This window comes from Oncorhynchus mykiss, chromosome 32, assembly GCF_013265735.2.
Source record: "Oncorhynchus mykiss isolate Arlee chromosome 32, USDA_OmykA_1.1, whole genome shotgun sequence".
Classification (NCBI taxonomy): Eukaryota; Metazoa; Chordata; class Actinopteri; order Salmoniformes; family Salmonidae; genus Oncorhynchus; species Oncorhynchus mykiss.
In genome coordinates, this window is record NC_050572.1 from 8844980 (window position 1) to 8869810 (window position 24831).

General features: G+C 49.4%; 1 protein-coding gene across 5 annotated transcripts; it reads right to left on the reverse strand.

Annotated features, from left to right (window-relative positions):
* Positions 1-1175: 1175 nt before the first annotated feature.
* LOC110487870 (alpha-1,3-mannosyl-glycoprotein 2-beta-N-acetylglucosaminyltransferase) lies at positions 1176-24831 on the reverse strand. 5 transcript variants are annotated; one of them, XM_021559787.2, is made up of 4 exons: positions 24382-24790; positions 6492-6787; positions 5443-6339; positions 1176-2276 (listed from the first exon to the last, which is right to left on the reverse strand). In XM_021559787.2, the coding sequence occupies exons 3-4, from the start codon at positions 6313-6315 to the stop codon at positions 1575-1577; spliced, it is 1575 nt and encodes a 524-aa protein (XP_021415462.2). In that variant the 5' UTR covers positions 6316-6339; positions 6492-6787; positions 24382-24790; the 3' UTR covers positions 1176-1574. The 5 variants fall into 5 exon arrangements, with proteins under 5 accessions (XP_021415462.2, XP_036827265.1, XP_021415460.2 ...); XM_036971370.1 differs by having other exon boundaries at positions 5443-6787; positions 24699-24831; XM_021559785.2 differs by having other exon boundaries at positions 5443-6787; positions 24414-24790.

The window sequence follows — 24831 nt, forward strand, 5'->3', positions numbered from 1 at the left end:
GGCCGAGTGTCTGCGGGTTTTCACTCCTCCTTTGTACTCCATTGATGAATTAAGGTCACTGATTAGTAAGGAACTCCCCTCACCCGGTCGTCTAGGTCTCAGTAAGGAACTCCCCTCACCCGGTCGTCTAGGTCTCAGTAAGGAACTCCCCTCACCTGGTCGTCTAGGTCTCAGTAAGGAACTCCCCTCACCTGGTCGTCTAGGTCTCAGTAAGGAACTCCCCTCACCTGGTCGTCTAGGTCTCAGTAAGGAACTCCCCTCACCTGGTCGTCTAGGTCTCAGTAAGGAACTCCCCTCACCTGGTCGTCTAGGTCTCAGTAAGGAACTCCCCTCACCTGGTCGTCTAGGTCTCAGTAAGGAACTCCCCTCACCTGGTCGTCTAGGTCTCAGTAAGGAACTCCCCTCACCTGGTCGTCTAGGTCTCAGTAAGGAACTCCCCTCACCTGGTCGTCTAGGTCTCAGTAAGGAACTCCCCTCACCTGGTCGTCTAGGTCTCAGTAAGGAACTCCCCTCACCTGGTCGTCTAGGTCTCAGTAAGGAACTCCCCTCACCTGGTCGTCTAGGTCTCAGTAAGGAACTCCCCTCACCTGGTCGTCTAGGTCTCAGTAAGGAACTCCCCTCACCTGGTCGTCTAGGTCTCAGTAAGGAACTCCCCTCACCTGGTCGTCTAGGTCTCAGTAAGGAACTCCCCTCACCTGGTCGTCTAGGTCTCAGTAAGGAACTCCCCTCACCTGGTCGTCTAGGTCTCAGTAAGGAACTCCCCTCACCTTGTCGTCTAGGTCTCAGTAAGGAACTCCCCTCACCTGGTTGTCTAGGTCTCAGTAAGGAACTCCCCTCACCTGGTTGTCTAGGTCTCAGTAAGGAACTCCCCTCACCTGGTTGTCTAGGTCTCAGTAAGGAACTCCCCTCACCTGGTTGTCTAGGTCTCAGTAAGGAACTCCCCTCACCTGGTTGTCTAGGTCTCAGTAAGGAACTCCCCTCACCTGGTCGTCTAGGTCTCAGTAAGGAACTCCCCTCACCTGGTCGTCTAGGTCTCAGTAAGGAACTCCCCTCACCTGGTCGTCTAGGTCTCAGTAAGGAACTCCCCTCACCTGGTCGTCTAGGTCTCAGTAAGGAACTCCCCTCACCTGGTCGTCTAGGTCTCAGTAAGGAACTCCCCTCACCTGGTTGTCTAGGTCTCAGTAAGGAACTCCCCTCACCTGGTCGTCTAGGTCTCAGTAAGGAACTCCCCTCACCTGGTTGTCTAGGTCTTAATTAAAATAATAAAAAAACAGACACTAAGCCCTCCATGGAATGAGTTCGACACCCCCACCATAAAGCATTCCAGCTCTAGCAGGAGAACAACCAAGCATTAAATGGTTCGTAATTTCTGTGAGACGTGCTGTGGTTTCACTGCCTGGGTGTTGCCCTGTGTCACACTGTGCCTCACTCTATCACATATCCCTTCCCACACCTGTCTGTTTAGCTTCCGCTCCTTCATGTTACCTTGTTTTTGTTTTCTTTGGTTAGAGAAGGTGTTCCTCTCTGTCGAGTCTGTCTTCGATAACATTCACAATAAGTCCTGTTCAAACCTCTCAGCTCCAGCTGACGTCGTACTTTGTCCATCCCTCAGGTGGGGTCAAGAAGACCCGTCGTCCACGGGATAGGAAGCTAACCACACCCCTGTAACCCGCACGGGGAACCCCCGATTTCAAGTCATCCATCACCCCTAAGTTACGGGCCAGAACCTTAAAATTGTCCCGGCTGGAATATTGCACCCGGTACGGACCAGTTCCCGTCAAACCACCCCCTTGTTGTAGCTCCTCCACCTTAATCAGAGGGGCGCTGTAAACCTGCTTCACAAAGTTGACGTCAAAGTTCTCCTTCATCAAGTAAGACAGATCCTGTTTGGTGAAAGGCACAAAGTCAGTGTTGAGTTTAATATAACGCAGATACTGGTCAAAGAACTGACCCAAGCTGACACCCTTGCGTCCGAAGGTCATAGTTCTGGAGATCTCTGGGCGGATGCAGGAGCGCTCTTTACGCTGCTCGGGGTGACGCATCCAGTCGTCCCAGAAGGCTGTGGGCCACTTGGGTTCTAGTTCTGCCCAGATGTCCTTCAGCAGCATCCAGCCCAGCCCAGGGAAGAAGTCTGTCCTGTAGAGGAGGTCCGCCTTCCCAGGGTCCACCAGTCCCTCCCGGCCATTGTCGTTCCAGGCAGACGCACACCACAGGGTGGGGTCAGAGGTCAAGATGGGGTGAAGGGCACGGAAGTACTCAAAGAAGTCTGGGGCAACCTTGGAGACAGAGTCATCTGATTAGTAAACTGTGTTACAGTGACAACTTAGTAGTCTCTCCTGACTGTGATAAGAAACAACCATTAAAATCAGTATATACAGTAGACTTCATTACTAGTTATGATCACTGAAAACTGCTAGCCTGAACCCAGATCTGTTTGTGCTGCATGATATGCCAAACATAAGGAGTTGGCAAAAGAACAGAAACAGACTGGCACCCAGGCTATATATTTTTTTTAAAGAGACCAGAAACAGACTGGCACCCAGGCTATATTTTTTTTAAAAGAGACCAGAAACAGACTGGCACCCAGGCTATATATTTTTTTTAAAGAGACCAGAAACAGACTGGCACCCAGGCTATATGTTTTTAAAAAGAGACCAAAAACAGACTGGCACCCAGGCTATATTTTTTTTTAAAGAGACTGGTTAGAAAACGGCATCTGCTCTATGCAAAACAAGCAAAGGACCAAAATAAAAACGTGAGCAGGCCTGATAAAAACACCCATATGGGCCTCAAGGAATGACCAGTCAAATGTTTGGCCTGATTAATACAATGCCAAATGGTATGTCAACACAAAATGACTTGCCAAAAACAAAAACATGTCTTTGTCAGCATCTACAGGAACAGTTACATAAGTGGACACAGTTCCCAGTAACTGTTCCCCTCTCTCTCTCTGGGGAGGGTGTGTGGGGGGAAAGTTTAGCCTAAAAGATTTAAACTGGTGACTCAGGACAGTTCTGTTGTTTTAGCCATTTCCTGTAACTCTCATTACACCTCTGGTGCAGAATTCTGTCTGACGTCCCCCCCTAGACCATTTGTTCACCCAGCTGGCTGTTTCACTTCGTCTGCTACTCAAATGGCACCCTATTCCCTATATAGTGCACTACTTTTGATCAGAGCCCTATGGACCCACAGGGTGCCATTTGGGACACTGGCTTGGTCTGATTTGATGGGGGACAGAACGAACCGAGCAGGATTTAGGGATCCTTCCCATCACCCCTCTCTGCTAGGTGCCAACGTTGGTTAATCCACTAATCAGTTAAATGTGCTAATCTGGGAAGGCCAACCAGGATTACAGCTGTCCACTGAATTAGGGACATTGATTAAGACCGGTTCTGCCCCCTGACTCCTCCCCCTCGGTTCTGTCCCGACTCCTCCCCCTCGGTTCTGCCCCCTGACTCCTCCCCTCTGGCACAGTTGGTAGAGCAAGATCATGGGTTCGATTCCCACTGGGGCGTCCATACGAAACATTAATGCATGACTGTACGTCGTTTTGGACAGAAGCATCTGCTGAATGGCATAGCCTATATACTAATGTTTAGAGGAGTGATTTACAAATGATTGACTGAAAATGCCTTGGGTCTTCACAGATCACAGTGAAAGATCCCAAGTGGCAGTCTAACCACTGGTCACAATAGACTATTAATTAGACTATATCGATAGGCTAGAGCCAAGCCAAAATGCTGGCTACAAAATGTTAAATGTTTCAGTGAGGAATGCTCTGTTTTAGGTATCAAATTAAATGTTGTGTAAATGAACATTATAGGATCCACTTTCATCATCAGGATTCCATATTTAAATGTGAGACAGATTTTAAATACACTGAAAATATATATATATATATATATATATAAACACAACATGTAAAGTGTTGGTCCCATGTTTCATGAGCTGACATATCAGATACCAGAAATGTTCCATACACACAAAATTATTTTCTCAAAAATGTTGGGCACAAATGTAATTAAATCTGTTTGTGAGCATTTCTCCTTTGCCAAAATAATCCATCCACCTGACAGGTGTGGCATATCAATAAACTGATTAAACAGCATGATCATTACACAGGTGCACCTTGTGCTGGGGACAATAAAAGGCCACTAATAATGTGCCGTTTTGTCACAATGCTACAGATGTCTCAAGTTGAAGGAGGGTGCAATTGGCATGCAGGAATGTCCACCATAGCTATTTCCAGAGAATTGAATGTTCATTTCTCTACTACAAGCCACCACCAACGTTGTTTTAGAGAACACAGCAGTACGTCCAACGGGCCTCACAACCACAGACCACGTGTAACCACGCCAGCCCAGGACCTCCACATCCAGCTTCTTCACCTGCGGGATCGTCTGAGACCAGCCACCCGGGACAGCTGATGAAACTGTGGAACTGCACAACCTAATCATTTCTGCACAAAATGTCAGAAATCGTCTCAGGGAAGTTCATCTGCGTGCTCGTCGTCCTCACCAGGGTCTTGACCTGACTGCAGTTCTGCATCGTAACGGACTTCAGTGGGTAAATGCCCACCTTCGAAAGTTACTGGCACACTGGAGACGTGTGCTCTTCACGGGTGAACACCCGTTTAAACTGCACAGGGCAGACGGCGTGTACGGCGTCGTGGGGGGGGTTTAAGCTTAATTCTGCAAACAGAGCGCTTAAATGTTTTGCTGCAGGCCACGGGGACGTTGGTGACCTTAGAAGAAGTTATTTCGTTTGTCTGCTGATCGCTCAGCTCTGTGTTTTAGGACGTCCTTCTGGCGACATTTTCCACGTGAATCTACATGGAATTTTTTTTTTTTTTTTTTAAATCGGTGCGGACTTGGTTCGCAAATATGTTCAGAGGTGCTAAGTACTCTCAGCCAGCAAACGCTACTGGTGTCTAAGCGCTTAAGCCAACTGCAAACCATTATGCCAGGGATGAAGAGAGCAACTGAAAACCATTATGCCAGGGATGGAGAGAGCAACTGCAACCCATTATGCCAGGGATGGAGAGAGCAACTGCAACCCATTATGCCAGGGATGGAGAGAGCAACTGCAACCCATTATGCCAGGGATGAAGAGAGCAACTGAAAACCATTATGCCAGGGATGGAGAGAGCAACAGAAAAGGCAGCAGTGGATAAATCAGCTACAGGACTACTTATACAGGAGCCTCATGCAAGTCACTAAAAAGTCTTGATGCTTCACATCAATACCTTGGTGCCAAGCAGGGATTTCAGTTCATTTCACTGACTGAGTTCATCTTCTATTGAACGTCATGCAAATCACCAGCAACTCAGACACTTCTAATCAACGCTGTCAACACATTCAGACTGAGGTGCATTTTAAATCCATTCCTCAATTACAGTGCATGCAGACAGGGGTGTATGGATTTCAGTTACTGTTCACTTACCTCCAAGTCATCTTCCACGATCACCACGGTGGAGTGAGAGAGTGTGTTGAACACCTGGTTGAGGGCCCAGCGGTAGTGTCTGGCAATCTTATAGTAGCCCTGGAACTTCCTGTGCTCCGGCCGTACCCGGATGACCGAGAGGTCTGGTTGGCTAATGTGGGCCACCTGACTGCCATATGAGCCAATCACTTGGGCAGTCTCAGCATGGCCACAGTCCTGACTAACTATGATTGGGTAGAGTTCTGCAGAGGGGCGGTATTGGATCAACTTGTCAAGACTCCTTTTCACGGTCACCCTGTCACAGGCGATGACCAATATGGGAATGACAACTTGTGGGCTGATGACAGTAACATTCAATTTGGTGTAGTCGGTCAGCTCTTTTATTTCATTGTCCAGTTGTGTGTCTCCTTTAGAGTCTCGGACTGCTGTAATGATCAATTCCGGTGTATTTTCCTCTGGACTTTGGTCCTTGTTCTCTGAATCGTCCTTTGGAGGTACTGCAGACAACTGTGGCGGCGGTTTGTGTTCCTTCTCTTTATTTTCTACCTTCCCTCCATCCGTCTGTCTTCTTCCCATCCCTCTCCTCTTTTCCCACAGTGACCTGTGACTCTGAATCTGCTTCAGAAGTTCCTTCTGGGTCTCGAGTTCCGATTCTACCTCTTCGGCCAATCGGATCACCTCGCCTGCCAGATTAGTCCCACCCCCTTTTGTTTTGGCCACGCCCCACTCTTCCCGCCCCCCTGGTTCAGCCCCGCCCCCTTCCCCAAAGCGACCAATGGGAGTTCGTCCCCAAAGGAACAGGAGAAGCAAGCCATTGCAGGCGACGAATAGGAAAGCTCCACACAAGATAAGGGAGCCTCTCTTGCGAACCATGGCCCAATGACATCAGAGGATGGACTACAGTGAGGAAAAGATAACAGTTGAGGTGGGACAGTGTTGAAGTGACAAACAGCCAATAGGGTCCAAACAAAAACACAAAGATGAGAAAAAAAAAAAAACGTTGTCCAATAGGGGTGGAGAGAACTGAGGTCCAATCATAAGATCCTTACTTCTCATCCAATCATTGTGTGATCAATAACACCACAGGAGAACGATCCAGAACCTCTATTGCTAGACGGAGATGGAGACGTGCTTTGTTGTTATCGGCTTGGCTGTCCTCCATGAAACAGAGGAACAAGAGAGTGAGTTGGCTCAAGGGGAAATTGAGAAAAACAGGAAAGTAAAAAAATAAAATAATAAAATAAAAATGGGGAGAGGAGAGAGGTGATAAAATAAAAAGGAAGAAACAGGGTCACATTGGGGTGGAAGGGCTGAGGGTCCTTGCCGTTATCCCTCGGACATCACCCTGAAAAACAGAGGGAGAGAGAAAAGTACATTTCAATTTACATTTTCACATTAGTGAAACAGTCTGAAATAAACACAAAACACACAGTAGTCTCCTTATAGAATACAACTAGTTTATATTATCTAGAAGTTGTCAATTGCATCATCAGCAGATTCAGAAACACGAGTATCGCAGAGGAACAGGATGTTTCAGCCCGAGTATCGCAGAGGAACAGGACCTATCAGCCCGAGTATCGCAGAGGAACAGGATGTTTCAGCCCGAGTATCGCAGAGGAACAGGACCTATCAGCCCGAGTATCGCAGAGGAACAGGACGTTTCAGCCCGAGTATCGCAGAGGAACAGGACCTATCAGCCCGAGTATCACAGAGGAACAGGACCTATCAGCCCGAGTATCGCAGAGGAACAGGACGTTTCAGCCCGAGCATCGCAGAGGAACAGGACGTTTCAGCCCGAGTATCGCAGAGGAACAGGACGTTTCAGCCCGAGTATCGCAGAGGAACAGGACGTTTCAGCCCGAGTATCGCAGAGGAACAGGACCTATCAGCCCGAGTATCACAGAGGAACAGGACCTATCAGCCCGAGTATCGCAGAGGAACAGGATGTTTCAGCCTGAGTATCGCAGAGGAACAGGACCTATCAGCCCGAGTATCACAGAGGAACAGGACCTATCAGCCCGAGTATCACAGAGGAACAGGACCTATCAGCCAGAGTATCGCAGAGCAACAGGACCTATCAGCCCGAGTATCGCAGAGGAACAGGACCTATCAGCCCGAGTATCACAGAGGAACAGGATGTTTCAGCCCGAGTATCGCAGAGCAACAGGACCTATCAGCCCGAGTATCGCAGAGCAACAGGATGTTTCAGCCCGAGTATCGCAGAGCAACAGGATGTTTCAGCCCGAGTATCGCAGAGGAACAGGATGTTTCAGCCCGAGTATCGCAGAGGAACAGGACCTATCAGCCCGAGTATCGCAGAGCAACAGGATGTTTCAGCCCGAGTATCGCAGAGGAACAGGATGTTTCAGCCCGAGTATCGCAGAGGAACAGGACCTATCAGCCCGAGTATCGCAGAGCAACAGGACCTATCAGCCCGAGTATCGCAGAGGAACAGGACCCATCAGCCCGAGTATCACAGAGGAACAGGACCCATCAGCCCGAGTATCGCAGAGGAACAGGATGTTTCAGGCCGAGTATCGCAGAGGAACAGGACCCATCAGCCCGAGTATCACAGAGGAACAGGACCCATCAGCCCGAGTATCGCAGAGGAACAGGATGTTTCAGCCTGAGTATCGCAGAGGAACAGGACCTATCAGCCCGAGTATCGCAGAGGAACAGGACGTTTCAGCCCGAGTATCGCAGAGGAACAGGACCTATCAGCCCGAGTATCGCAGAGGAACAGGACCTATCAGCCCGAGTATCGCAGAGCAACAGGACGTTTCAGCCCGAGTATCGCAGAGGAACAGGACGTTTCAGCCCGAGTATCGCAGAGCAACAGGACCTATCAGCCCGAGTATCGCAGAGCAACAGGACCTATCAGCCCGAGTATCGCAGAGCAACAGGACCTATCAGCCCGAGTATCGCAGAGCAACAGGACCTATCAGCCCGAGTATCGCAGAGGAACAGGACCCATCAGCCCGAGTATCGCAGAGGAACAGGACCCATCAGCCCGAGTATCGCAGAGCAACATGACCTATCAGCCCGAGTATCGCAGAGGAACAGGACCCATCAGCCCGAGTATCGCAGAACAACAGGACCCATCAGCCCGAGTATCGCAGAGGAACAGGACCCATCAGCCCGAGTATCGCAGAGGAACAGGACCTATCAGCCCGAGTATCGCAGAGGAACAGGACCTATCAGCCCGAGTATCACAGAGGAACAGGACCTATCAGCCCGAGTATCACAGAGGAACAGGACCTATCAGCCCGAGTATCGCAGAGGAACAGGACCTATCAGCCCGAGTATCGCAGAGGAACAGGACCTATCAGCCCGAGTATCACAGAGGAACAGGATGTTTCAGCCCGAGTATCGCAGAGCAACAGGACCTATCAGCCCGAGTATCGCAGAGGAACAGGACGTTTCAGCCCGAGTATCGCAGAGGAACAGGACCTATCAGCCCGAGTATCACAGAGCAACAGGACCTATCAGCCCGAGTATCGCAGAGGAACAGGACCCATCAGCCCGAGTATCACAGAGGAACAGGATGTTTCAGCCCGAGTATCACAGAGGAACAGGACGTTTCAGCCCGAGTATCGCAGAGGAACAGGATGTTTCAGCCCGAGTATCACAGAGGAACAGGACCTATCAGCCCAAGTATCGCAGAGGAACAGGACCTATCAGCCCGAGTATCGCAGAGGAACAGGACCTATCAGCCCGAGTATCGCAGAGGAACAGGACCTATCAGCCCGAGTATCGCAGAGGAACAGGACCTATCAGCCCGAGTATCGCAGAGCAACAGGACCTATCAGCCCGAGTATCACAGAGGAACAGGACCTATCAGCCCGAGTATCACAGAGGAACAGGACCTATCAGCCCGAGTATCGCAGAGGAACAGGACCTATCAGCCCGAGTATCGCAGAGGAACAGGACCTATCAGCCCGAGTATCACAGAGGAACAGGACCTATCAGCCCGAGTATCACAGAGGAACAGGACCTATCAGCCCGAGTATCACAGAGGAACAGGACCTATCAGCCCGAGTATCACAGAGGAACAGGACCTATAAGCCCGAGTATCACAGAGGAACAGGACGTTTCAGCCCGAGTATCGCAGAGGAACAGGACCTATCAGCCCGAGTATCACAGAGGAACAGGACGTTTCAGCCCGAGTATCGCAGAGGAACAGGACCTATCAGCCCGAGTATCACAGAGCAACAGGACCTATCAGCCCGAGCATCGCAGAGGAACAGGACCCATCAGCCCGAGTATCGCAGAGGAACAGGACCCATCAGCCCGAGTATCACAGAGGAACAGGATGTTTCAGCCCGAGTATCACAGAGGAACAGGACGTTTCAGCCCGAGTATCACAGAGGAACAGGACCTATCAGCCCGAGTATCACAGAGGAACAGGACCTATCAGCCCGAGTATCGCAGAGCAACAGGACCTATCAGCCCGAGTATCACAGAGCAACAGGACCTATCAGCCCGAGTATCACAGAGCAACAGGACCTATCAGCCCGAGTATCGCAGAGGAACAGGACCTATCAGCCCGAGTATCACAGAGGAACAGGATGTTTCAGCCCGAGTATCACAGAGGAACAGGACCTATCAGCCCGAGTATCGCAGAGGAACAGGACCCATCAGCCCGAGTATCACAGAGGAACAGGATGTTTCAGCCCGAGTATCACAGAGGAACAGGACCCATCAGCCCGAGTATCGCAGAGCAACAGGACGTTTCAGCCCGAGTATCACAGAGGAACAGGACCCATCAGCCCGAGTATCGCAGAGGAACAGGATGTTTCAGCCCGAGTATCGCAGAGGAACAGGACGTTTCAGCCCGAGTATCGCAGAGGAACAGGACGTTTCAGCCCGAGTATCGCAGAGGAACAGGACCTATCAGCCCGAGTATCACAGAGGAACAGGACCTATCAGCCCGAGTATCGCAGAGGAACAGGATGTTTCAGCCTGAGTATCGCAGAGGAACAGGACCTATCAGCCCGAGTATCACAGAGGAACAGGACCTATCAGCCCGAGTATCACAGAGGAACAGGACCTATCAGCCAGAGTATCGCAGAGCAACAGGACCTATCAGCCCGAGTATCGCAGAGGAACAGGACCTATCAGCCCGAGTATCACAGAGGAACAGGATGTTTCAGCCCGAGTATCGCAGAGCAACAGGACCTATCAGCCCGAGTATCGCAGAGGAACAGGACCTATCAGCCCGAGTATCGCAGAGCAACAGGATGTTTCAGCCCGAGTATCGCAGAGGAACAGGATGTTTCAGCCCGAGTATCGCAGAGGAACAGGACCTATCAGCCCGAGTATCGCAGAGCAACAGGATGTTTCAGCCCGAGTATCGCAGAGGAACAGGATGTTTCAGCCCGAGTATCGCAGAGGAACAGGACCTATCAGCCCGAGTATCGCAGAGCAACAGGACCTATCAGCCCGAGTATCGCAGAGGAACAGGATGTTTCAGGCCGAGTATCGCAGAGGAACAGGACCCATCAGCCCGAGTATCACAGAGGAACAGGACCCATCAGCCCGAGTATCGCAGAGGAACAGGATGTTTCAGCCTGAGTATCGCAGAGGAACAGGACCTATCAGCCCGAGTATCGCAGAGGAACAGGACGTTTCAGCCCGAGTATCGCAGAGGAACAGGACCTATCAGCCCGAGTATCGCAGAGGAACAGGACCTATCAGCCCGAGTATCGCAGAGCAACAGGACCTATCAGCCCGAGTATCACAGAGGAACAGGATGTTTCAGCCTGAGTATCGCAGAGGAACAGGACCTATCAGCCCGAGTATCGCAGAGCAACAGGACGTTTCAGCCCGAGTATCGCAGAGGAACAGGACGTTTCAGCCCGAGTATCGCAGAGCAACAGGACCTATCAGCCCGAGTATCGCAGAGCAACAGGACCTATCAGCCCGAGTATCGCAGAGCAACAGGACCTATCAGCCCGAGTATCGCAGAGGAACAGGACCCATCAGCCCGAGTATCGCAGAGGAACAGGACCCATCAGCCCGAGTATCGCAGAGCAACATGACCTATCAGCCCGAGTATCGCAGAGGAACAGGACCCATCAGCCCGAGTATCGCAGAACAACAGGACCCATCAGCCCGAGTATCGCAGAGGAACAGGACCCATCAGCCCGAGTATCGCAGAGGAACAGGACCTATCAGCCCGAGTATCACAGAGGAACAGGACCTATCAGCCCGAGTATCACAGAGGAACAGGACCTATCAGCCCGAGTATCGCAGAGGAACAGGACCTATCAGCCCGAGTATCGCAGAGGAACAGGACCTATCAGCCCGAGTATCACAGAGGAACAGGATGTTTCAGCCCGAGTATCGCAGAGCAACAGGACCTATCAGCCCGAGTATCGCAGAGGAACAGGACGTTTCAGCCCGAGTATCGCAGAGGAACAGGACCTATCAGCCCGAGTATCACAGAGCAACAGGACCTATCAGCCCGAGTATCGCAGAGGAACAGGACCCATCAGCCCGAGTATCACAGAGGAACAGGATGTTTCAGCCCGAGTATCACAGAGGAACAGGACGTTTCAGCCCGAGTATCGCAGAGGAACAGGATGTTTCAGCCCGAGTATCACAGAGGAACAGGACCTATCAGCCCAAGTATCGCAGAGGAACAGGACCTATCAGCCCGAGTATCGCAGAGGAACAGGACCTATCAGCCCGAGTATCGCAGAGGAACAGGACCTATCAGCCCGAGTATCGCAGAGGAACAGGACCTATCAGCCCGAGTATCGCAGAGCAACAGGACCTATCAGCCCGAGTATCACAGAGGAACAGGACCTATCAGCCCGAGTATCACAGAGGAACAGGACCTATCAGCCCGAGTATCGCAGAGGAACAGGACCTATCAGCCCGAGTATCGCAGAGGAACAGGACCTATCAGCCCGAGTATCACAGAGGAACAGGACCTATCAGCCCGAGTATCACAGAGGAACAGGACCTATCAGCCCGAGTATCACAGAGGAACAGGACCTATCAGCCCGAGTATCACAGAGGAACAGGACCTATAAGCCCGAGTATCACAGAGGAACAGGACGTTTCAGCCCGAGTATCGCAGAGGAACAGGACCTATCAGCCCGAGTATCACAGAGGAACAGGACGTTTCAGCCCGAGTATCGCAGAGGAACAGGACCTATCAGCCCGAGTATCACAGAGCAACAGGACCTATCAGCCCGAGCATCGCAGAGGAACAGGACCCATCAGCCCGAGTATCGCAGAGGAACAGGACCCATCAGCCCGAGTATCACAGAGGAACAGGATGTTTCAGCCCGAGTATCACAGAGGAACAGGACGTTTCAGCCCGAGTATCACAGAGGAACAGGACCTATCAGCCCGAGTATCACAGAGGAACAGGACCTATCAGCCCGAGTATCGCAGAGCAACAGGACCTATCAGCCCGAGTATCACAGAGCAACAGGACCTATCAGCCCGAGTATCACAGAGCAACAGGACCTATCAGCCCGAGTATCGCAGAGGAACAGGACCCATCAGCCCGAGTATCACAGAGGAACAGGATGTTTCAGCCCGAGTATCACAGAGGAACAGGACCCATCAGCCCGAGTATCGCAGAGCAACAGGACGTTTCAGCCCGAGTATCACAGAGGAACAGGACCCATCAGCCCGAGTATCGCAGAGGAACAGGATGTTTCAGCCCGAGTATCGCAGAGGAACAGGACGTTTCAGCCCGAGTATCGCAGAGGAACAGGACCTATCAGCCCGAGTATCACAGAGGAACAGGACCTATCAGCCCGAGTATCACAGAGGAACAGGACCTATCAGCCCGAGTATCACAGAGGAACAGGACCTATCAGCCCGAGTATCACAGAGGAACAGGACCCATCAGCCCGAGTATCGCAGAGCAACAGGACGTTTCAGCCCGAGTATCGCAGAGGAACAGGACCTATCAGCCCGAGTATCACAGAGGAACAGGACCTATCAGCCCGAGTATCGCAGAGGAACAGGATGTTTCAGCCCGAGTATCGCAGAGGAACAGGACCTATCAGCCCGAGTATCACAGAGGAACAGGACCTATCAGCCCGAGTATCACAGAGGAACAGGACCTATCAGCCCGAGCATCGCAGAGGAACAGGACCTATCAGCCCGAGTATCGCAGAGGAACAGGATGTTTCAGCCCGAGTATCGCAGAGGAACAGGACCTATCAGCCCGAGTATCACAGAGGAACAGGACCTATCAGCCCGAGTATCACAGAGGAACAGGACCTATCAGCCCGAGTATCGCAGAGGAACAGGACCTATCAGCCCGAGTATCACAGAGGAACAGGACCTATCAGCCCGAGTATCACAGAGGAACAGGACCTATCAGCCCGAGTATCACAGAGGAACAGGACCTATCAGCCCGAGTATCGCAGAGGAACAGGACGTTTCAGCCCGAGCATCGCAGAGGAACAGGACGTTTCAGCCCGAGCATCGCAGAGGAACAGGACGTTTCAGCCCGAGTATCGCAGAGGAACAGGACGTTTCAGCCCGAGTATCGCAGAGGAACAGGACGTTTCAGCCCGAGTATCGCAGAGGAACAGGACGTTTCAGCCCGAGTATCGCAGAGGAACAGGACGTTTCAGCCCGAGTATCGCAGAGGAACAGGATGTTTCAGCCCGAGTATCACAGAGGAACAGGACCTATCAGCCCGAGTATCGCAGAGGAACAGGACCTATCAGCCCGAGTATCACAGAGGAACAGGACGTTTCAGCCCGAGCATCGCAGAGGAACAGGACCTTTCAGCCCGAGTATCGCAGAGGAACAGGACCTTTCAGCCCGAGTATCGCAGAGGAACAGGACGTTTCAGCCCGAGCATCGCAGAGGAACAGGACCTATCAGCCCGAGTATCACAGAGGAACAGGACCTATCAGCCCGAGTATCGCAGAGGAACAGGACCTATCAGCCCGAGTATCACAGAGGAACAGGACGTTTCAGCCCGAGCATCGCAGAGGAACAGGACCTATCAGCCCGAGTATCGCAGAGGAACAGGACGTTTCAGCCCGAGCATCGCAGAGGAACAGGACCTATCAGCCCGAGTATCACAGAGGAACAGGACCTATCAGCCCGAGTATCGCAGAGGAACAGGATGTTTCAGCCTGAGTATCACAGAGGAACAGGACCTATCAGCCCGAGTATCGCAGAGGAACAGGACGTTTCAGCCCGAGCATCGCAGAGGAACAGGACCTATCAGCCCGAGTATCACAGAGGAACAGGACGTTTCAGCCCGAGCATCGCAGAGGAACAGGACCTATCAGCCCGAGTATCACAGAGGAACAGGACCTATCAGCCCGAGTATCACAGAGGAACAGGACCTATCAGCCCGAGTATCACAGAGGAACAGGATGTTTCAGCCCGAGTATCGCAGAGGAACAGGACCTATCAGCCCGAGTATCACAGAGGAACAGGATGTTTCAGCCCGAGTATCACAGAGGAACAGGATGTTTCAGCCCGAGTATCGCAGAGGAACAGGACCTATCAGCCCGAGTATCGCAGAGGAACAGGACCTATCAGCCCGAGTATCGCAGAGGAACAGGACCTATCAGCCCGAGTATCACAGAGGAACAGGACCTATCAGCCCGAGTATCACAGAGGAACAGGATGTTTCAGCCCGAGTATCGCAGAGGAACAGGACCTATCAGCCCGAGTATCACAGAGGAACAGGATGTTTCAGCCCGAGTATCGCAGAGGAACAGGACCTATCAGCCCGAGTATCACAGAGGAACAGGACCTATCAGCCCGAGTATCACAGAGGAACAGGACCCATCAGCCCGAGTATCACAGAGGAACAGGACCTATCAGCCCGAGTATCACAGAGGAACAGGACATTTCAGCCCGAGTATCACAGAGGAACAGGACCTATCAGCCCGAGTATCACAGAGGAACAGGACCCATCAGCCCGAGTATCACAGAGGAACAGGACCTATCAGCCCGAGTATCGCAGAGGAACAGGACCCATCAGCCCGAGTATCACAGAGGAACAGGACCTATCAGCCCGAGTATCGCAGAGGAACAGGACCCATCAGCCCGAGTATCACAGAGGAACAGGACCTATCAGCCCGAGTATCACAGAGGAACAGGACCCATCAGCCCGAGTATCACAGAGGAACAGGACCTATCAGCCCGAGTATCGCAGAGGAACAGGACCTATCAGCCCGAGTATCGCAGAGGAACAGGACGTTTCAGCCCGAGCATCGCAGAGGAACAGGACCTATCAGCCCGAGTATCACAGAGGAACAGGACGTTTCAGCCCGAGCATCGCAGAGGAACAGGACCTATCAGCCCGAGTATCACAGAGGAACAGGACCTATCAGCCCGAGTATCACAGAGGAACAGGACCTATCAGCCCGAGTATCACAGAGGAACAGGATGTTTCAGCCCGAGTATCGCAGAGGAACAGGACCTATCAGCCCGAGTATCACAGAGGAACAGGATGTTTCAGCCCGAGTATCACAGAGGAACAGGATGTTTCAGCCCGAGTATCGCAGAGGAACAGGACCTATCAGCCCGAGTATCGCAGAGGAACAGGACCTATCAGCCCGAGTATCGCAGAGGAACAGGACCTATCAGCCCGAGTATCACAGAGGAACAGGACCTATCAGCCCGAGTATCACAGAGGAACAGGATGTTTCAGCCCGAGTATCGCAGAGGAACAGGACCTATCAGCCCGAGTATCACAGAGGAACAGGATGTTTCAGCCCGAGTATCGCAGAGGAACAGGACCTATCAGCCCGAGTATCACAGAGGAACAGGACCTATCAGCCCGAGTATCACAGAGGAACAGGACCCATCAGCCCGAGTATCACAGAGGAACAGGACCTATCAGCCCGAGTATCACAGAGGAACAGGACATTTCAGCCCGAGTATCACAGAGGAACAGGACCTATCAGCCCGAGTATCACAGAGGAACAGGACCCATCAGCCCGAGTATCACAGAGGAACAGGACCTATCAGCCCGAGTATCGCAGAGGAACAGGACCCATCAGCCCGAGTATCACAGAGGAACAGGACCTATCAGCCCGAGTATCGCAGAGGAACAGGACCCATCAGCCCGAGTATCACAGAGGAACAGGACCTATCAGCCCGAGTATCACAGAGGAACAGGACCCATCAGCCCGAGTATCACAGAGGAACAGGACCTATCAGCCCGAGTATCGCAGAGGAACAGGACCTATCAGCCCGAGTATCGCAGAGGAACAGGACCTATCAGCCCGAGTATCGCAGAGGAACAGGACCTATCAGCCCGAGTATCGCAGAGGAACAGGACGTTTCAGCCCGAGTATCACAGAGGAACAGGACCTATCAGCCCGAGTATCACAGAGGAACAGGACCCATCAGCCCGAGTATCACAGAGGAACAGGACCTATCAGCCCGAGTATCGCAGAGGAACAGGACCTATCAGCCCGAGTATCGCAGAGGAACAGGACCTATCAGCCCGAGTATCGCAGAGGAACAGGACCTATCAGCCCGAGTATCGCAGAGGAACAGGACCTATCAGCCCGAGTATCGCAGAGGAACAGGACGTTTCAGCCCGAGTATCGCAGAGGAACAGGACCTATCAGCCCGAGTATCGCAGAGGAACAGGACCCATCAGCCAGAGTATCGCAGAGGAACAGGACATTTCATGTGTGTGGTTTTAAACACAACTGTAAAGTCCAGTAGCATAATGCCATGGCCATCCATATTCTAGTCAATGGAGATTTTTTTTTAAAAGCTTGTTAGCTGGACAGTAACCCAAGGGACCCTGTGTGCTATATCCAAATGATTTAATTCACCCAGCCAGCTCCACAGGGAGTCTCTGAGATAACACATGTATACCAGCCAGCATCCACAGGCAGTCTTTCTGAGGAGCTCGATACCACACTCCAACCGAACACGGCCCTAAATGGATATCACCTTGATACCTTTTTGTCTCTTTGTTGATGGAAACAAACACAGCACAACAGCACTAGCAGGTTCAGCCTTCAGGGAAACACACTGTCAGGGTATTATCCCAAATGGCATCCTAGTCCCTATATAGTGCACTACTATTGATCAGAACCCGGTGGTCCCTTACGGAACCCGGTCAAAAGTAGTGCACTGTATAGGGAATAGGGTTCTATAGGGCTCTGGTCTAAAGTAGTGTACTGTATAGGGAATAGGGTTCTATAGGGCCCAGGTCTAAAGTAGTGCACTATATAGGGAATAGGGTTCTATAGGGCTCTGGTCTAAAGTAGTGTACTGTATAGGGAATAGGGTTCTATAGTGCCCAGGTCTAAAGTAGTGCGCTATATAGGGAATAGGTTGCCATCTGGGACTCACGGTAGGACCTCTGGTGATGGTTCACCACCAGCAGGTTTCTCCAGATAAGGAACATCAACTTTGATGGGTGTGGGGGGGCCACACAAAACTAATGAGGGGCCGCCATAGCTCGCGGGTCTGTGTACCCACATCCATACCCACACACGCAGTCAGAGTCGACTCTAGCCTTTTCATTCTACACATTTTGCCATGGGGCTTAGAGAACATTTTACAGTTTTAAAGCAACTTTGCTACAATTCTAAAAAAAAAATGTCCATGGGGCAGAAGAATATTTCCCCGTTTCACTTATTTTGCCAAAGCGGAGAAACATCTGCCGTTTTTAATATCTGAGTGAGAGTGACGAACAAAATCAAATGGGGGGCCCCTGGGCTATAATTCAATCATGATTACTTCAAGTTTAAATAGCTGGCTAGACTAATTTACCAGTCCCAAAAAAACATTTAGCTGACAGGGGCAAATTGAGTGACTGTCTATAGCCAGGTTTCCATCCAACCTTTGTATGTAAGTAAAGTGTGTTGAATAACAATGGTGCGCCGGGCCTGGCGGCAACAGCAACTCAGGTAACTTTCCAAATGTCGACAAAACAAAAACAAACATGGATCTCTGTGTCGGTAAAATGTATTGTGGAAGAAATGGAGGTGAAAAGCTTGTATGCGCAAATATTGATAAAATAATAAATCAGATGGAAGTAAAGTTCGGAGTCACGCGATGACGCGTTGTTCTCCCACTATGCTGTTAACTCGTCGATTAGGCTCCAGATGAAATAAGTTACGAACTTCACAGGGTGGAGAAACTACAAGGCGATGAGCTTGATGCTCCTTTTCCAAGAAATATTGATCGTCTTATTCTGGTGACATGATGATTGGCTGCGGGGTTGACAAATAAAAATTCTCTCACTCTTTTGTCCATAATAATCTCATCGTGTAGGCTATAACCGCACTGTATCTGTGAGATGTTGGCTAGAGAGCACGTGCCAATACCACAGTGGACAAATACACTATATACAGCAACATAGTGTTGTGACAAAAACATCAGTGAAGGTGAAAATACGATGAAAACTGAACTTTAAAAAAATAATATATATATATATATTATTCGGTACATGGGGATTTTACCTCGCACTGCGTTGTTCAACACAGTCTATTTGCAACAAGCCAATTCGATGGTGAGAAAATGTACATATTGTTTTAATGGGGATTTTAGAACAGTCCCATGAAAATGTGTTGCCAGTTGGATGGAAACCTAGCTGACTGACATAAGAGAGAACCTGCTGATGCACAACCACATGTGTATAAATGACACCTGGAGCATTCTGTTATTCTAACTAATCCACAATAATACGTTGAGACTCTGAGTTCCATGAAACAAAAAGCAGCCAGCCAGCCACCAGTTTCCCCTCCCTGGTTTCTATCATTATTATTCATGGCACACATCCCATTTTCTAACACTACCCTGCTGCTACCACCAAAGCCTTGATGCATCCTAAATGGTACCCTATATAGTGAATACATGGACAAGGTAGTGCACTGAATCCGGTTCAATTTGGGACACACTTAGACAAATTTCCCAAGGGGCATATTCGAGCAGGAAGCAGTTTCCTGCCCATGAATCCTCTTAACAAGGTATTAAACCTGCATACGGACAGACAGAGTTAGGGGACAGAGTCAGGGGGGACCAGAGTTAGGGGACAGAGTCAGGGGGGACCAGAGTTAGGGGGGACCAGAGTTAGGGGGGACCAGAGTTAGGGGGGGACCAGAGTTAGGGGGGGACCAGAGTTAGGGGGGGACCAGAGTTAGGGGGGGACCAGAGTCAGGGGGGGACCAGAGTCAGGGGGGACCAGAGTTAGGGGGGACCAGAGTTAGGGGGGACCAGAGTTAGGGGGGACCAGAGTTAGGGGGGACCAGAGTTAGGGGACAGAGGGACCAGAGTTAGGGGGGACCAGAGTTAGGGGACAGAGGGACCAGAGTTAGGGGACCAGAGTTAGGGGACCAGAGTTAGGGGACAGAGGGGTCAGAGTTAGGGGGTCAGAGTTAGGGGGTCAGAGTTAGGGGGTCAGAGTTACAGAACGTATACTATATCAGTAGACGTACTTGTCTGGGTGCATCTCAAGTCTTAAGTAGCTTCGTAAATCCCTTTTCCTTGTCTCTCCTGGCTGACTAGGTCCAGCCATGCATACCACACTGACTCGACTATTGTTTAGCCTACATTAAAAACATTTTAAAACTTCCATTCAGGACGACTGAATGTCTTCCTGTCTGAACAGTGTTCATACCAGATGGCACGATTAGGCTTATACCTAGAACACGTGTCACACACCCGGTACATATTAGCTCTCACAGTTGATATGTCTAGCTTTAAAAAGTGAAGGAACTTAGTCATAACACACATCTGACGACTTATTACCCTAGTTCAGTCAAATCTTCTGAGTTATTACTTATGCAACCCACTCTAATAAGTGGTTTGAGAGAAGAGCGTACCACACAAAGTCAATATGCTGACGAATTAAAGAGACACTCAAGCTTTCCCCTCAGAGCTCACACAAACCTGGCACCTCTTCTCCTTGGTTTTACAAACGTCGTAAATACTTGCGGAGTGAGCATTTCAACATCAACCGAAAAAAAATCCAGCCTTAAAAAAAGGCAAGCAGACCAAATAATATCCCGGCTTCATAACCAGCTCAGGGATCTAGCCTACAGCGTTTTTAATATCCGGACATCTTTCAATCACTGAAAATGTGTCAGTCAAATTCAAATTCAAACAGTCAAATTCCATAAAAATAGGCCTAGATATCACAGAAAACATGGGTAGAAAATCATTGTCAAATATCTACCAAATCTGTGCTAATAGTTTAACTATTTAGTGTGTCTAAGAGAACCCTTTCAGCAGGTCCAGGTCTTGAACACATCCTCATCTAACTAGCCGACATCCTGAAATGCCCTTCCGAACAGACAATAAGGTCTATAGAGGGAGGACAGAAAGAAATGGGGGTTACAGATACTGAGAACACAACGTAGCAGCGAGACATGGGGCATGAGGGGTTCCAGACGCCATTTGGAAGGATGGCCTCATGAGGCTTAGATAAGGGGATTGATTGAGTCCGGGTTGGGAGAAAGAGGTCACTGTATATCCTGACAGGAGACTTTCAACAGACGAGGTGTCTAAACCAATTACAGGTGATAATAAGAACAATAATCTTGTAAGCATTGTCAATCAGACTAAGTACAAACTAGCTTCTCAGAGTTAATGTCCCAGTCTGGATGAGTACTGTGCAGCTGTAGCCTACAACTTTAACATTTGTCCTCCATGCTTTGTTCACAGTAAATACTAGGCTAACTAACTGATGCTTTTACCCACCTTTTTTTTTTAGTTTTCAGGAAATGTAGGCTGGAGAGTAGGGCTGGATATGCCAGGGACTTTATGATACGACATTATCACAAAAAAATGTTTTGTGGTGTCGATTCTATATGTATCGCGATTCTATATGTATCGCGATTCTATATGTATCACGATTCTATTACTGTGATTTTATTGCAAGACAATGGAAAACATGTTGCTCACCATGTCTGCTGCAGGGGGACAAGACAATGTTACAAACATGTTGCTCACCATATGTCTGTCTGCTGCAGAGGGACAAGACAATGGAAAACATGTTGCTCACCATGTCTGCTGCAGAGGGACAAGACAATGGAAAACATATTGCTCACCATATGTCTGTCTGCTGCAGAGGGACAAGACAATGGAAAACATGTTGCTCACCATGTCTGCTGCAGAGGGACAAGACAATGGAAAACATATTGCTCACCATATGTCTGCCTGCTGCAGAGGGACCAGACAATGGAAAACATGTTGCTCACCATATGTCTGTCTGCTGCAGAGGGACCAGACAATGGAAAACATGTTGCTCACCATATGTCTGCCTGCTGCAGAGGGACCAGACAATGTTCCAAACATGTTGCTCACCATGTCTGCTGCAGAGGGACAAGACAATGTTCCAAACATGTTGCTCACCATGTCTGCTGCAGAGGGACAAGACAATGTTCCAAACATGTTGCTCACCATGTCTGCTGCAGAGGGACAAGACAATGGAAAACATATTGCTCACCATATGTCTGTCTGCTGCAGAGGGACAAGACAATGTTCCAAACATATTGCTCACCATGTCTGCTGCAGAGGGACAAGACAATGGAAAACATATTGCTCACCATATGTCTGCCTGCTGCAGAGGGACAAGACAATGGAAAACATGTTGCTCACCATATGCCTGTCTGCTGCAGAGGGACAAGACAATGTTCCAAACATGTTGCTCACCATGCCTGCTGCAGAGGGACAAGACAATGTTCCAAACATGTTGCTCACCATATGTCTGTCTGCTGCAGAGGGACAAGACAATGTTCCAAACATGTTGCTCACCATGTCTGCTGCAGAGGGACAAGACAATGGAAAACATATTGCTCACCATATGTCTGTCTGCTGCAGAGGGATACTAAAAGGGGGGGATACTAAAAAAGGGGGATACTTCGGGATTTTGGCAATGAGGCACTTTATCTACTTCCCCAGCATAAAGGAGTTCACCGGAGATAAAGGAGTTCGCCTGACTCTGGGGAAGGAGATAAAGGAGTTCATCTGACTCTGGGGAAGGAGATAAAGGAGTTCATCTGACTCTGGAGAAGGAGATAAAGGAGTTCATCTGACTCTGGGGAAGGAGATAAAGGAGTTCGCCTGACTCTGGGGAAGGAGATAAAGGAGTTCGCCTGACTCTGGGGAAGGAGATAAAGGAGTTCATCTGACTCTGGAGAAGGAGATAAAGGAGTTCATCTGACTCTGGGGAAGGAGATAAAGGAGTTCATCTGACTCTGGGGAAGGAGATAAAGGAGTTCGCCTGACTCTGGGGAAGGAGATAAAGGAGTTCGCCTGACTCTGGGGAAGGAGATAAAGGAGTTCACCTGACTCTGGGGAAAGAGATAAAGGAGTTCGCCTGACTCTGGGGAAGGAGATAAAGGAGTTCGCCTGACTCTGGGGAAGGAGATAAAGGAGTTCGCCTGACTCTGGAGAAGGAGAGTTCATTGCCAAAATAAAAATACAATTTAAAAAACAAGCTATGAGGGACAAATACTGGAGTTTTGGTGCAGGTACAGCAAAGTAGCGCCCCCCCCCCCCCCCCCCCAAAAAAAAAAAAATATGGTGATACTGTCAAAACGATACATCGTCAAAAATAATATACCAATATATAATTATTGATTGTTCCCCATCACTATTAGAGAGGAAATCGGTGAGCAACAAATTCAACAGAGCTGGAGATCTACCCAGCTCACCAGCTAATCTACCCAGCTCACCATCTGACAATGAGAACACCAAGAGCTACGACAATTCCAGCTGACACTCACTAGCACACACACACACACACGGTTAACCGTTACATCTGAAAACACAGGGCTTCAAACACCTAGACACGGTAGGATTGCAACACTTAACAGCTATAAGGTGAGAGAACGAGGGCATAAAGCAAAGGAGGGGAAAACAAAAAGAAAGAGAGGAGGGTGTTGGGGACAGAGGAGTAGACAGCATAGACTTATGGGTAGACAAACATCAAAGATGGAAATAAAACAGGGAGATGGCAATCATTTGACAATCTACGGTAGCATTGTAAGAGACACGTTACACAAAAGCCAAAGAAGAAAAGGTTTTGACAAGGAGGTGCCAAAGGGTGAACAGTATTGTTCTTCAGTACCTGAAACAGAGCAGTCTAGTTCTCCAGTGTCTCTTCAAACAAATGAGCAGAAAGTTTAAAAGGCAAGGGGTGGATGGGAAATTAGGTGGGAGAAAAGAAAGGGGAGGGAATTGTTGCTCTCCCTCAAAAGGAACAGACCATTTGATACTCTAACCTCCCATTGAACATACTCGCCTTTCGTTCTCTCTCTCTGACACTTAAACCTGAGTGGTTAAAACACTGTAATTAGAAGTTCAACTGATTCAGTAGTCTTGCTGGAATTACTTTAATTGTTATTAATTGTTATTAAAGTAATTACGTGGAGGTGTCCTAGTCTACAGAAGATTATTCTACTAAACTAAACTTGGCTTCAGTATAATGATAAAGTCAAGTCAGTCTCAATGCAACTTATGTCATTTCGCTACATTATAACTCGACTATCGCTTGCCAGTCAAAGACGTGGCCAAATACAAAGCAACAACTTGGCAAAGGCCATTGCCAAACTAATGGAATATCAGAAAACACCTACAATAGTTCATGAATAATAACACAAACGTGACCAAATTACACAACTATTTCACAATAAAAAAATAAAGAAATAAAAACGAATGGCAAGCAGTCTGGTGCTCCCACTGACTAACGTGTGGAACTCGTAACGTTAGCTAGTTTGCATGTGATTGATTGCATGACTGGGATAGTTAGCTATTCACTCTTATTGCAACCACAATGAATTAGACATCTTTGGGAAATTGCACTACTTGAACATCTGCATATTGTTGATGCGAACTAGCTCACATTCTAGTAAGTCAGAAATCGAGTTTTTCAGAAAACAAAATGCTGGTTAGTTAGTTCCATAACGAGCTGGGTACATCAAGTCAAATGTATTAAGTTAACAGTTAACTACCTACCCAACTAAGCATGAGTACAATTTCCACGTCACCTTTTTGTCATTTTCCATGTGGGACGTGTTGTCTGCTTTCTGGAAAGCAGCATTGATATGATGACTGGTCTCCACTCTCACTTTTCTTCCTCTCCCGTTTTTCACACCGGTGTCAGTACCTCACTGTATGTCCAGTTCCCATTTTCCGCTCTATCACCCCTCACTACCTCGAATCCGCCATTTAGCTAGATGGTTTTTTATTTTTTAATATCAACAAAATAATTCACCGAGATGAATTTGCGATGATGATGATAATCATCATCCCCTTCACCACTGCTCTCTTACCGATTCCGTCCAAGCCCGTGTCTGTTTCACTGGCTCTTGACGTTATTTTTCATTGAACACCAACGCCGAATTGTACACTCTACTTCCGGATTGACTCATTAAGTAAGGCCAACCTCCGCAATCCTCCTCCTCC